This window comes from Bicyclus anynana, chromosome 3 (assembly GCF_947172395.1).
Source record: "Bicyclus anynana chromosome 3, ilBicAnyn1.1, whole genome shotgun sequence".
In the NCBI taxonomy this organism is placed as follows: Eukaryota; Metazoa; Arthropoda; class Insecta; order Lepidoptera; family Nymphalidae; genus Bicyclus; species Bicyclus anynana.
In genome coordinates this window covers 12,855,088-12,870,356 of record NC_069085.1, presented here as the reverse complement: position 1 = coordinate 12,870,356, position 15,269 = coordinate 12,855,088, and the positions used below count along the sequence as shown (strand labels likewise).

Here is a 15,269-nt window from a genome sequence, read left to right as displayed (position 1 = left end):
ATTTTCATGGAACACTAATATAACATTGGATTACACATGGATCGCTATATAATATTACTGACTAGTTTTGTCACGCGGTTCTATCCGCGTAGATCCTATTTCTGCGGCAATTTTGTAATAAAAAGTAGCCAATGCGCTATACTATACCAGACTATAGTCGTATCTTAGTGCGAAAATTCATCCAGTTCAGTCGTTTACTTGTAATCACAGCAATATAAGTCGTTTAGTTTTCTGAAATTTTAGAAAATTTCAGAAAACTAAACGACTTATATTAATGGTGTGTTGTCAATGATGATGATAAAGTATATTTTCGAATGAGTTGGTAAAGATACAGACCGTCGCAGATAAGTCATCGGCAGATTTCTGCGATTCTCGCGATTTCCCACTTATCTTAAAAACACGAGTCTATCAAGTAGGTACCTATAGGTAATAAAGTTATTATACTCGTAGGTACCAGTACCAGACCAGTACCAGATATATTAAAGAAATGGTTTTTGTTCTCTGACACTTATAAAGGAAAATGCGACATAAAATCAATTTCCTTCACGGTTCAAATACTTATCGACCTTTGAATTATTTATGGATTGATTTTATTTTACGTTATTTAGAAGGTTAAAAAAAGTTACTTTTGTTTAAATAAGTGGAATCGTACACAAATATAAATATTTAAATTTCTGGTATCACAGATTTGCACATACTTGTTTTCTATGTTTTCCTTTGTTTTCTTTGTTGTTTTTGTTTTGTGCAATAAAGTATAAATAAATAAATAAATAAATAAATTTGATATGTTGGTACAAAATTCAAGACCTTATACACTTAACTTTGTCTAACTATTAAATAGGCCAACTTCAAAACTATACCTTCAGATTGACCTACTGGCTATAATAAAGCAATGACATATAATTTATAAAAGATCAGCATTTAAATGTATTAATTAATCAAATGCGTATATCAAGTAGACCGCAATTATATGGAATTATTATAAATGAATAAAAAGCTAAAGATATATTTACGGTATTTAGGAACAGAAAGTTAGATTCTGCATATGAATGAGGAACAATCGTTAGAAATCTAAAAACATAAAAGAGTGAATTTTGAAAGCTAAACGGTATTGGCAATAAAAATTTATATATTCTGTTGCGAATATTAAGGTGGCTTGTAAAATATTTTAAATTGATTAAAATCGAATCTGACTATGATCAAATCTTTCAGTAAAGAGGCGTTTTGATTAATTTGAATCTTACAATAGTAAGTAAGATTAATTTAAAAATTAAATGTGAATCTTATTTTAGACATAAAAATCTTGAAAAATTCAAGAGATGCTAAGTATAATTACCAATAAATATAGATTTAATAAAAATAAATAGGCAACAAATATAACTATATTCGTCTGTTTTTTGCTTATTCCATAAAAATACTATATTATCTGTAGGTGTACTATATTTTTTCAACTTTATAGTATTTTTTTGAAAAAATGTTGGCAACCCTATTTGTGGCTGCAAGCACAATTTTGATATAAAGTTCACATTTGAATTTAGGTTTAAAACTTTAAAGCGAGGGAATAAAGAGTGATATTGAGACACTCTTACATATTGAGCTATATTGAGCTATATCGTGTAATGTTTACCTCATATATGTACAGTGACCCACTTTATTAAGTAGAGTAGAGTAGAACAAGACATGGTGACGTACGGGTGCCCTATTGAAAATACTTAAGTATATGAAAATGATGCTGCGAAATCAGTGTTACGTTAAACAAGAAGATAAGAGAAAAATCTAGTGTTTCATTTGCTTACTTACAGTAGGTTTGACTGTGACGTCATGTACGTTGATATATCTGCCGGGTTAGTAGAGCGCTTCGCATATGGCTTCGGATCGCGATGTCATAAGTTCAAGTCATAAACACATACTTTTATAAATGTACCTATGTTTGTAAATAATATATCAATACCATTACTCATTCACCTGGCGTGTATTAGATATCTGTTTCAGTCTCAGTGGCGTAGCGTGCCATGGAAAAAATTAGTTGTTTTTGTTAAAATTAGTTGGGGGGCCTTAAAAATAAAGGGAACGATTTCGCACAAAAAATGCTTGCTTAAAATAAATATGACAGTGACTTAACCTTATAGTATGATGTTTCCAACTTTTGGGAGCACGTTTAACCCGGAAAAGAACGGCTTTTTGTTATTTTTATAATTTCTGAAGTTTCTACAGTTCTACAGTTTTTTTAAGAATTTTTCCCGGAAGCACCAGATTAAGTGAGATTGTGGATTTCACTTTACTATTTTTTGATTTCATACGCAAGGGGCCCCTGCAGTCCGGGGATCCCGTATATATCCCGCCTCCGTAGCGCAGTTGTACGCGCGGTGGATTCACAACACGGAGATCCTGGGTTCGATCCCAGGTTGAGCAGATTGAGATTTTTTAATTAGTCCAGGTCTGGCTATCGGGAGGCTTCGGCCGTGGCTAGTTACCACCCTACCGGCAAAGACGTACCACAAAGCGATTTAGCGTTTCGATACGATGCCGTGTAGAAACCGAAAGGGGTGTGGATTTTCATCCTCCTCCTAAGAAGTTAGCCCGCTTCCATCTTAGACTGCATCATCACTTATCATCAGGTGAGATTGTAGTCAAGGGCTAATTTGTAAGGAATAAAAAAAAATACGGCTGATACGGTGGTAGCTACGCCCCTGTTCAGTCTGAAACTGGAACAAGGTTTGTTCCAAAACACTTTATTTGCCACTAAACATTACAGCACATCCTGTTTCTCATCTCCACGCGACTTTAATGTGCAATATCGAGGTTTACGTCGCCCATACCCATCGACATCTCACCTTATACCTACCAAATTAAATGTAATTCCGTTGACACCTCGTTTCTTTTTAACGTAGAGATTAATATTACATGCTTATAATAGCGATTGGTACAAGTGTCTCTAAACTCGAAATTGTAGACAAATATAATATTGTACACCTCGGACACACTGTCTAAATAGTAGGTCCAAATTTCAAGAAAGAGGTAAACCGCCGAATCCAGCTCGGCTAGGCCTTACGTCCAAAATTCCCTCAGTGCCTGAAAACGAAAGTCTTCAAACAGAGCGCGTTGCCAGTGATGACCCATGGATTCGAGACTTGTTCGCGAACTATGGGCCTTGTTAGAAGGCTCAAAGTTACTTTACGGGCGATAGAGCGAGCTATTCTTGGAATTTCTCTGCGTGATCGAATCAGAAATGTAGAGATCCACAAACGAACCAAAGTCACTGACATAGCTCAGCGAATCGCAGAACTGAAATGGTATTGGGGAGGCCACATAGTTCGAAGTGCTGATGTACGGGGACCCAAGGTGCTGGAATTGCGACCAGCGACCAGCGGCCGGAAAGCGCAGTGAAGGTTGACCACCCACTTGGTGGGCCGAGGACACCAAGCGGGTTGCAGATAGCTGCTGGATGCTGGCCGCTCGAGACCGTTGTGTTGTAAAGGAAGTCCATACAAGAGGCCCATGTCCAGCAGGACATCAATCGGCTGATAATGATGATGACGACAAGAGTCTCCACATTCACTGTTTAACGAAGCTTGTAGACTTTCATGCCCCTGGTAAGTTAGCGATTAGCGATAGTGACTTGTTAAAATTGTCCAATATGTTGTTGAAAATGTCAACTTTATGCTAACTTTACAGACTTGCCATACTTATATTTTTAATGCGAAAGTGAGTTTGTGTATACGATTTTACAAATAATTAGTAGAAAGCTACATTACCAGCGAGTAACATTGGATGTATTGTCGCAGTTTTTCCACAGAAACAGAGATAGGTACGTAAGAGACAGAAACAGAGATAGGTACGTATCTAAGTGCAGGCACTGTTTTTCTTAAAATATCTCTACCGGTCTAGTACCTTAAATATTGAGTACTTTACATTGTTTAACTAAAGTACCTAACATCACGTTACATCACGTGTTACAATACCAAAGCCAAATGTTTCACAAAAGATAGTGATTCGAGATTTATAACACTATCGTAAGTTTGAATCTTTTAATCAAACGCACGAGTAACAAGAGTCCATAGGTATATAAATGTTTGCTCTGCTTCACTGACACATTGTTATTGTTATCAAATCAACCGATCGAACAACTTCTATACCTAGATTTGAAAAATTGAAAATCATTGTGTAGTGTGTACATGATTTATAAGCATCTAGCAGACGCCCGCGACTTCGTCCGCGTGGAATTCAGTTTTCCACAAATCGCGTGGAAACCATGGATTTTTCCGGGACGAAAAATAGCCTATGTGTTAATTCAGAGTAAAATCTATTTCCATTCCAAATTTCTGCCAAAGCGCTTCAGTAGCCGCAGCGTAAAGGAGGAACACAACCTTTATTATATTAGTGTGATAAATACGAAATCAAAATCATCACTTATGTATACATTCACACACGTAGAGAATTTAGGTAAAATTAAAATCAGGTATGCAGGTTTCCTCACGATGTATTTTCCTTCACCTTTTGAGATACGTAATATTTAATTTCTTAATTATTTTGTTTCTAGTGCCTCGTTGGTCTAGTGGTTAGTCTATGAAGCTACGGATCAGGTCCTGGGTGTGAGTCCAAGGCGATGAAAAATTTAACTTTTCCTTCTTCCAAGAAATTTTCATTGCTATTTCTCGATCCAGAGTTGTGAAGAGAAAGTTGGTGGAATCACACCCGGAGAACACATTAAGCTGTCGGTTTCTTTGACTTTGGTCGGATTTTCTGATGCCTCGTGATATGACTAATAAAAGCCGTGTTATATTATTTTATTTTATTGTTATATTTTATACACTATTTATAACTCAAGAGCGGCTGGACCGATTAGGCTGAAAATTGGTGGAGAGAGAACCAGGAGACGGACATAGGATACCTAAGATAGGGGTAGAATAAGGATAGGATAGGGGTAGGGTTTCACGCGGATGAAGTATATTAATTCGAACATTTTTAATGATAGATAGATAGTTGATCGCGTTATTCAAAGGATGAAGTATCTTGCCGCCCGAATGCGTCCCAAGGCTGTTCTTTTTTAACATCCGAAATATAAATAGTCTTACATTTTTTTTATATTACAGAAATATACTGTGATTGATTTTACCCTTGGTTATCTAGGGCACCAGTTTAAACTGGAATAAGTTGAATTCCGAACCGATTGTAAAGGGCAAGTTAATGAGTCATCTATTCTAATATAAAGAGACAAAGTGTGTTGTATTGTAGGGAATATAAAACAGCCCACGTTCTTAATGTAAATAATTTTGTTCATTTAGAAAGAGTTCCACAGAGAGTTTGAATTATCTAATTTTCTGATAAGTGAATTTATTTTAAAGGGTTAATAACCCTTATTTTGATTTTGAAAATTTATTGTACCATTAGAAAGTCATGTTGTTTGTGAATGTAATAGGCTAAATTTTATACTCATTTTCTCACAGTAACGGGAAATACGCGGGTGAAACCACGGGGCGTCGTCTAGTATATAATACTATAATATGCCGCGTGTACTATTTGATAAAACATAAACTTTCTTCTATTGTCTTTGAAATCGAAACATCATATTTGATTTCAAAGATAATCGGATGAAATCACTGGGTATTTTTGTTTTTTTTTATTATTATCTTCATAGCTCTGATGATTGGTATCTACTACAAGAAATAGTTTGGAGTGTTCATCAGTCAGTGGGCCATTATCACTGATACTTACTCGTAGGTGTTTTATTTTTTAAGAACTATTGTAACCCACAATTTAAGTAATACTAATAAATAATAATAATAATTATTATTACTTCAAAATAAAGATTTAAGAAGGTTTTTTTGAGCAGAACGTCTTCTCCAGATTGCAGAGGGCTCTCTACTCACCTGTAATTTATAACGAATCTATGCTATCGATGTTTATAATTATTCACGCCATTCACATATTAATAAATACTTTAAAGTGAAAGAAGTAAAGGAAAGGCATTGAATGCATAAAACAATGTTAATATGCTGTGTAAAAACAAGATCAAGTCATATATGGATTTTGTTACGATTCTTTTATAACCATAGATAACAAAGACATATACATGGTGACGTAAAAAACATCGCTAAACCCGATAGATGCGTGACTTATGCGCGTAGTGAAAGTGGTCGAACTGGTTGCATCTCAGTCCACGCTTTACTTTAATTGTTTTGTCCTCCTCATCATCATAACAACAGACTGAGAGAGCATGCTGTCGATAAATGGCAATTCGTTCATGCCATTCACTTACTTCCGATTACAAGGTTCTTGTAAGCAGCGAAGTCGATGATATAATGTTTAATTGACGTCGATTGCATACTACAAATAATTACATAATGAATTTTCGCGATATTTTATCATTAACGTGGGTTTAGACTCTAGAGTCAACTTTATATTAGTAATATTAGTTTAATTTATCATAAAAACGAGGTTACATTTTAATATGGCGCAGTCTAAGATTTCTAGAAACTTTTTCGTATACGAGTGGGTGTTAAATTAATTAAACAGCTTGGTATGTCCATATTTTTTGTCATCAGCGACAAGATAGGTACGATGACTGCTTTGGGTTTGAAGTTTCATAAAAATCTTTGACTTACTGAACAGGTACTTATTTACTTTCTTTTTAATTAATTTTATAGAATTCAACTAAATAATAAAAAATAAAATAAAAATAATAGATTAAAAATGTCATAAGGGGGCGTTCATAAATTACGTGAGATGTTTTAGGGGGGGAGGGGGTCGAGTCTAATCTCATCTAATCTTACGTTGGAGGGAGGGGGGTTCTCGGCAAATATCACGTAATTTTTTTTCTGAATGAAACAAAAAAAATATACTATTTTGGTCAATTTAATCCAGATTGTACATGCTTAAGATTTAATCTTAAGCGTAATCGTAATACGATTAAGATCATTTCCTAATTCGTTCTAAAAAAAATAATTTCATTTATACCTCGACGTTATACATTTACTGACTGTCCAATCACCATCCCTCATGAAAAAAATAGAGTGGGTAGATCAGAACGAAGTTGAAGGAGCAGATGATTTTACTGAAAATCATATGGACATGTTGGTTCCAATAGTCTCTCTTGAGACCACGCATGATTGATTCTCCATGGACAGAATTAGAATAGATATTCTTTTACTTACGATTTAAGTATTCTATTGTTAAATTTTCATTATACTTATAATTAAACTCTCAGCAATATTGATTACTAGTCTTAACTAGTCGTAAATAAAAACACAAAGCAAATTTTCTTTTCTTTTTACAATAATAATCTAACACATTTACGTAAGAAACCCACATTTTGAAAAATCTCACGTGAGATTGGGGGATGGGGGGAGGGGGTTGAAAAAAATCTCACGACATCTCACCAAGGGGGGGGGAGGGTCAGAAATTTCGAAAAAACACCTCACGTAATTTATGAACGCCCCCTAAGAAGCATTGAGTATTATGTTATCTATTTGCTAGCTATTTCCAGTAGAATTTGTCGGAAGCATGTTTACTAATGATAAGACACCACTGATCATACCTTAAGGAACCTTATAATTAAAATACTGAAAATATGACTATTTTGATACAAAAGAGATTGAAATCGCAGAATTGATAACAGTGCTTATCACTTTTGATATTGATATTGGCTACAGTTACAGGTATATTTAAAACTAGTAGAAGTCGCACGGTTTCACCCGTTCCCACCGGAATACGGAATAATAAAATATAGCCTATAGCCTTCCTCGATAAATAGGATATCTAACACTGAAAGAATATTTCAAATCGGACCAGTAGTTCCTGAGATTAGCGCGCTTAACTAAACAAACTTTATCGAGGAAGGCTTTAGGCTATATATTATCCCCGTATTCATACGGGAACGGAAACCACAAGGGTAAAACCGCGCGACGTTTTTCGTCGACGATTTTCATCGATTTTAATAATAAAATCAGCAGTTTAAGCCTCAAAACATAACATATACAAATATAGACACTCGTAGTTTTATGTTTGAAATATTAGTAACAAGTTTTTTTGCACACTTCCTCGACTCTACAATATGACTAACCATGACTCATGCGCTAGTTAGATTTATAAATATTAAATTGAACAAAAAATAGTCCATTTTAATATTCATGGATGAAAAATTGAATATCGTAATCAACCAGGTCACGCGACCAATCAAATCATTATTTTTATAGCAGAGTATTGCGACTTCATTGTGATTTTTTTCTCCTAATAAAATAATAGAGGCAATATATAGCTACAGATGACAACATCATCATCATCATCATCATCATCATTATCATTATCATCATCATCACCATCAGGCTATTTTAACAGTCTTTTACAGGGTCAGGTATCCCTAAAAGGCGAGGGAATATGACCCACCACTCTGTTCTTACACGAATTGGTGGACTTTGGTTTATGTTTGACTGTACCTAACCATCCCGATAATGATACATAATGAATATAGTGCCCAGTGGATATGACCTCTGCCTCCGAATCCGGAGAGTGTGGGTTTGAATCCGGTCCGGGGCCTTAATTAAACATCACGTTTCTCAAACGGTGAAGGAACACATCGTGGAAACCTGCATACCAGAGAACTTTCCTAATTCTCTGCGTGTGTGAAGTCTGCCAATCCGCATTGGGCCAGCGTGGTGGACTACAGGCCTAACCCCTCTCTTTCTGAGAGGAGCCTCGAGCTCAGCTGCGAGCCGAATATGGGTTGACAATGATGATGAATGACCGGGACTGACATCATAATGTGCTCTCCGCGGCACGAGTATGTAACATCTACAAATTTCCAACTTCGGAACGATAATTTTTACTAAAACTTTCTCAAAAAAAAAATACTCGGTACTTTGTTGCCCGACCCAGGAGTTAGTAAAGTAACAGCTAACCACTAGTAGCGTGCATCAGTTTATCGATCAGGGAATTCACAAGTAAAAAATTAACCATATTGGGAAAATCTTCATAAGTATTAAGAAAACAACCCTTGTGGTAGGTATGCAGTACTTTAATGCATGTATGATGTGCATGCCACTGCTAACCACCAGTTATAACCAGCAGTTATGTATAAAAGCCAGGTATTATTATATTCAGGTGTATACGTTTACTTTGGGGCTAGATAGCGATGTGTATGTTGTCTAAATATATCTATTTATTTTAGTCATATGCTTCATACTTTATAAAAGTTAGTGATCATATCATGTTAATTTATAGCAACACTCTTTACGCCTGTCTTGCGCAAGACAAGTCCGAAATAAAGTGGGATGTGGAAACTAACGAATGCTGAAACGTCGCGAGCGCTCCCAAAATTGACACGAGTTACGCAAAATTTATACCTAGTACTGGCTTTTGGGTCATCTCACTTTATGACTTTGAACATAAACTATTTGGATAATAGCAGAAACTATTGAAGATGGGATTTACGAGCGTATATTAAACTATTAGCAGGACAGCATTTTCGTATATTACACAAGTATGTACGGATTTAAACTAAATGCCGGCGTCCGCTAACTTTTACACTAGACGCCCCGTGGTTTCTTCCGCGTAGTTCCCGTTACCGTGAGAAAATGAGGATAAAATATAGCCTATCACACTTACAAATAACGTGGCTTTCTAGTGGTAAAAGAATTTTTATCAGAAAAAAAATAAGATCCTGAGAGAACCCCTTACAAAAACACAGACTTTTACTCTCTATAATATTAGTAATGAATGTTACATGTTTTATTAAATTTGCTTTTTAACCGACTGCAAAGAAAAGAGGAGATTCTCAATTCAACGCGTATGTTTTTATATTTGTTTTTTTTTAACGTTTGTTACCTTCGTCATTTCTTAACAAATTTTAATTTTTTTTTGTTTGAACGAGTATACTTCTAGATTGGTCCCATTAAATTTTTATGAAAATCGGTTGAGTAATTTTGTGTTAAGACGAAAATAACGAAATTGCCCGTGCTGTGGCGCTTTCGTTCACTATGCTAGGACACACTAGAAACAGAAAAATAAAATCTTTTTAACGAAAAAATTTAACCGACTTCAAAATCACAAAAATAAACTAAAACGCAAAAAATAACATCGCATGTGCTACCTTCTGATAACTTCGTCGGTTAAATTTTTATCGTTAAAAAGATTTTACAGTTATAATTAATATTACCTAGTGTAATTGTTTGTCCTTGACATATTGCTAAGGTCGAAAGGTAATTGCTCCGTGTAAAAACTAGTAAAATAATGATTTGAAGAATCTTTGAGCGTTGGTAGTGAGTGCATGGGACGCAGACGTATTGTTCAAATTATGATTGTAGGCGGATGCTTGGTTCGTTATGGCAACTACAATGTAAATGAAGCACCTGATGCTAATGTAATAAAACCTTAATCTAATAAAGCGACGGCTACCACCTTTGGCTAACCTTCGTTTGAAGTTACTGCAAGTATATCACACTTCGGGATTACATGGCTTGGCCTTTGCCATGATTACATTTGTGCAGTGCTTAAAAGATTAAGACCTCGAGTTCCTGGGTTCTAGTCCTGGGTCTATCTGATAGTAAAATACTAACAATATACTAAATACGAAGAGCCGTGATATCCCAGTGGATATGACCTCTGCCTCCGATTCCGGAGGGTGTGGGTCGAATCCGGTCCGGGGCATGCACCTCTAACTTTTCAGTTGTGTGCATTTTAAGAAAGTAAATATCACGTGTCTCAAACGGTTAAGGAAAAACATCGTGAAGAAACCTCCATACCAGATAATTTTCTTAATTCTCTGCTTGTGTGAAGTCTGCCAATCCGCTTTGGGCCAGCGTGGTGGACTATTGGCATTCTGAGAGGAGACTCGAGCTCAGCAGTGAATACGGGTTGATAATGATGATGATGATACTAAATACAACTGATACTAAAATCGGAAAGTGATGGATATAAATTGAAATTGTATGATTATGAGATATGAAATTATCTCCCTAAGCCAATTCGCATTGCAACAGCGTAGTGATTCCAAACTTATATCCCCTCTCCGAAAAGGAGGCCTGACCGTTAAAATAGAATTCTCTGATAAATTGCCCGATTGATAAAGATGATTTTGTAGTCACAGTTGAGAATGGTTTGTAAAGAAGTCCCAATGACTCTCTGTAAAGCAAAGCATAGGTATTTATTAATACATTTTTTTTCTCAAATGGCAAACGTCTGGCAGTCTGGCCAGGTAGCCAGGTGGTTAGTTACCACCGTGCCGTCTACAGATATTACATCGTATATACTGTGTTGAAACTGTTCGGAGTTATACGGTAAATAAACCATAATTTCTCAAAGTGAGTACGATACTATCCCGAATTGTATCATCATTTAATATCAGGTGAAATCAGTTATGCATCTAAAAATATAATGCTCATCTTCAGACCCGTGGGTCATCAATCTTTGAGAATCTATTCTGATATTAGGTATACGTAAATTAAGAGATAAAGTTTGCACTATTGTAGCACAAACTTTATCATTAGGGGGTAATCTAATTAGGAGGTAATCTCTGGATCTACTGATTCGATTTGGAAATGATTTTACTAATAGAATGCCACGTTATTTGTGAGTGTCATAGGCTACATTTATCCCCGAGTTCTCACGGGAACGGGGACTACGCAGGTAAAACCGCGTTAGGCGTCAGGCGTGTATAAATTAAAATTATAGTTGTCAAGACCCTATTAATAAATACATACAATATAATGAAACAGACTTAGATTAGAGATTAGATGTAGGTAATTATAAAATCATTTTATTGTATAAGTAACATGAGCAATAAATCTACACGTCAATTTGATAAACTCTCTTTTGAAAGAAGAATTAGGCTTTTCTATTGTATAGTATAAGCTTGCGGTAAGCAAAATGTGCAAATGTATGCGGTTACGAAAGTAGGTGCCGATCATAATTTACGGATGTCTCTTTTATGACATTTTTTCTTAACACGTCGATATTAATTTGAACTATTGTGTAGACATTTGTAAACAAGAGAAAATTTAGAAAGCGTCGTCACGCGCCTAAAACGACTTGTCAACAAAGGTTTATGACAGAGACATAATGGAACGAGTTAAACTATTGCGTAAGTTGAGAACCTTTGCTAATTAATAACAGGTTCTGCAACCTGCAAAAGGTTATTTAAAAAATGTAGCTAAGAATGAAAAAGAATGCGCGTTGGATTTACAAGACGTACCACCAAGCGATTTAGCGTTCCGGTACGATGTCATGTAGAAACCGAAACCGGGTGTGGATGTTCATCCTCCTTCTAACAAGTTAGTCCGCTTCCACCTTAGGTTGCATCATCACTTATCATCAGGTGAAATTGTAGTCAAGGGATAACTTGTAAAGAATAAAAAAACCCTTCAGAATACATTAATGTTGCGTGGTAGCAAAAATAAATATGGGGGTAGTACTTCTCCAGACGAACTCCATCGTAATCGTGTATATTTACAAGAAATTTATAAATTTTCAAAACAACATTCTTGGCTTACTCATTTGGTTTAGTGTTTGTGTTTGTTTTAATTAATCGATATGTTTTTAAAGTAACACGGGGAATCCGTTACTGAGTCATGAAAAAAAAAACAGTTCTCGAAATTGTTATCTGTATAGTGTATCATATTCCTCTCCAGCGAACTAAAAATATAAAAGCTTGCTTCATGTTAAACATCGCATCATCATCAAGAATGACTCAACGTTGATAGAGTTGAAAATATCATGTTGAAACAAAAAAATAAACTCCAGATGGTATACTTGAGGAGATATCTTAATGTTTAACTGTGATTGAACCACATTTAACAAATGTTTACTATGTCTATCGATTGCTAATTGAATCATTATAATATTTATTACAGTTTCCTTAATTTTCCAAGTTTGGGGCTTGGGATCATTAACATAAACAGTCTGTATCCGTCCACTAGACCTTTCCGAGAGCGCGTCACCACACACGATCCTCCGCCTTCCTCATCCAGCCACTTCCCATGACCGTCTTGATGTCGGACTATCTAGCTGGAGGGCATCCTATACTGCGCTTGCTGGTACGTGGTCTCCACTCCATAACACATCTACCAGCGGCAGACATCTGTTCTGCGACAGATACATGCCTGCCCACTGCCACTTCAGTTTGCTAATTGGGCGACGATTATTTTCGTTCTCCTACGGATTTCTTCATTCCGGATTTTGTCCTTTATAGAGACTCCTAACATAGCCCTCTCCAGAAGTCGCTGAGCAACTTTAAATTTGTGGATAAGGCTATTGGGGTTTGGGATATCTTGTATATATATAATATAAACGACATGTCTTGGGTTCACAATCCAATATGCGTCAGTAAAGGATATGGTTTTATATATATATATTTTACTTTGTTACAGGAACTGGCACATTCGGCCGCGTATGCCTCTGTCGGGATAAAGCAGCCGACGAGTACCTGGCGATGAAGATATTGTCTATGGCTGACGTAATTCGCTTAAAGCAAGTCGACCATGTCATGAACGAGAAGAGCATATTAGCGGAAATCAATCATCCATTCATTGTTAACTTGTAAGTTTTTAAGCCTTTCTGCATACCACCTAGATTCGTAAGTAAGTGCTCTTTTCGGCAACCAGTTACCGTAGTATACCAAGTACCAGTTTTAAGGCGTATTTTTGTCTTACCGGGAAAATATCATACCATATACTTTTTATGATTTTAACATATTTGCATATTATAATACCCCAATTACCCCTTCTGATTTTTTAGTAAATTGCTTATACCTTTGGAATGTTGCGAGCGGATCTTATTTCAAATCGAATAACAGCTTGCTCATATTTCCGAGACGTGACTACTAAAAAAAGTTGGCGATAAGAGCACTTCTTAACAAGGCTAGATATACAAAAACTTACACAAGCTCAATTCGCTTTCGAATTGACCATAGCTGACTTACTTGTAAGTACATCTTTTTTGAGTAGAGCATCAGAATTGTAACGACAGGTAATTATTTAAAAATCATGACCAGTGGCGTAGCGTGCCTTGGAGGGACTCTGTATCAAAATTAGTTGGAGGGCCCACCAAGTGAAGGGTTGGTGAAAATTTCTCACAAAAAAATGGTCTTTTAAAATAAATATGACAGTGTCTTAACCTATAAATGTAGGATGTTTCCAACTTTTGGGCGCACATTTAATCATGGGAGAAAAAGATATTTCTTTTTTTAGGTTTTGGCATTTCTGATTTTTTCCCGGAAAGCACCAGATTAAGTGAGATTGTGGATTTAGTCCAGGGGCCACGTATCTTTGATATGTGGCCCCCGGAAGGCGGTAGCTACGCCCCTGATCATGACGTAGACACAGACAGACGCAGAGACGCTGGTAATAGACCAATAGGGCAAGATCACCAGCTCCGTGGGGGCAGGAGGTATACTCTGATTTTCTCCTCCTAAAAAAAGAAAACGATCTGCTTATAATTTCCACTTTAATTTTTTCACATTTTACCTTGTGCGATAAGTGCAACGTAAAGATACCATTTCCCTGATATTAAAATATTTAAATCCAGACCGTGATAAAACAATCGAGGTAGATCTCTAATAATAACTAAAGTGAATTGTTACATTTTTGTTTCTTACTTAAAAGGTTACTTACTTAAGTTCAGTTTAATGTAGCGCTTTTTTGCAATTTGTAACCACATCACGCCACCATAAAATATTTTACGTATTAACAGATAAATCATAATTAAAACTACCACATGTGTTCTATTAATACAGTAATAGATACATTTCCACCACCTGTTTCAAGCTATGAATAGCACGCAAATATTAGACGCTAGTAAGTTATTGTAAACCAATTCGGCCCTAAAGTGCGGTGACTCATATCATTTGGTGAGAAATAATTCGCATTCTTCCTTTATGAGCCTGATAGTAGCACTCGGCTAATAACATAAAAATTCCAAAATTTAGGAAACCCCCAAATTCATGAATTTATTAATTACACTCTCGATAAAGTCTCATCAATGTTAGCCCTTGACTACAATTTTGATGATGCAGTCTAAGATGGAAGCGGGCTAACTTGTTAGAAGGAGGATGAATATCCACACTCCTTTCGGTTTCTACACGACATAGTACCGGAACGCTAAATCGCTTAGCTGTAGGTACGTCTTTGCCGGTAGGGTGGTAACTAGCCAGCAGTGGCGAAGAGTTCATGCAACCCGATTTCCGCCGGTTTCTTATATAGATATGTATGAAACCGGAGTTTGTATCACGACATATGAATTTCCTTTTCTTAGGGACGACTTACCTTCATCTAAATTCT

The 15,269-nt window shown here is 36.0% G+C and overlaps 1 protein-coding gene across 1 annotated transcript in view; it reads left to right on the top strand.

Annotated features, from left to right (window-relative positions):
* The window catches only part of LOC112058233 (cAMP-dependent protein kinase catalytic subunit 3), a 60,238-nt gene that overhangs the window by 21,801 nt on the left and 23,168 nt on the right, over positions 1-15,269 (top strand). The window contains exon 2 of the mRNA XM_052891176.1: positions 13,362-13,530. Within this exon, the coding sequence (XP_052747136.1) occupies positions 13,362-13,530 (169 nt within the window). The remainder of the gene's footprint in view (positions 1-13,361; positions 13,531-15,269) is intronic.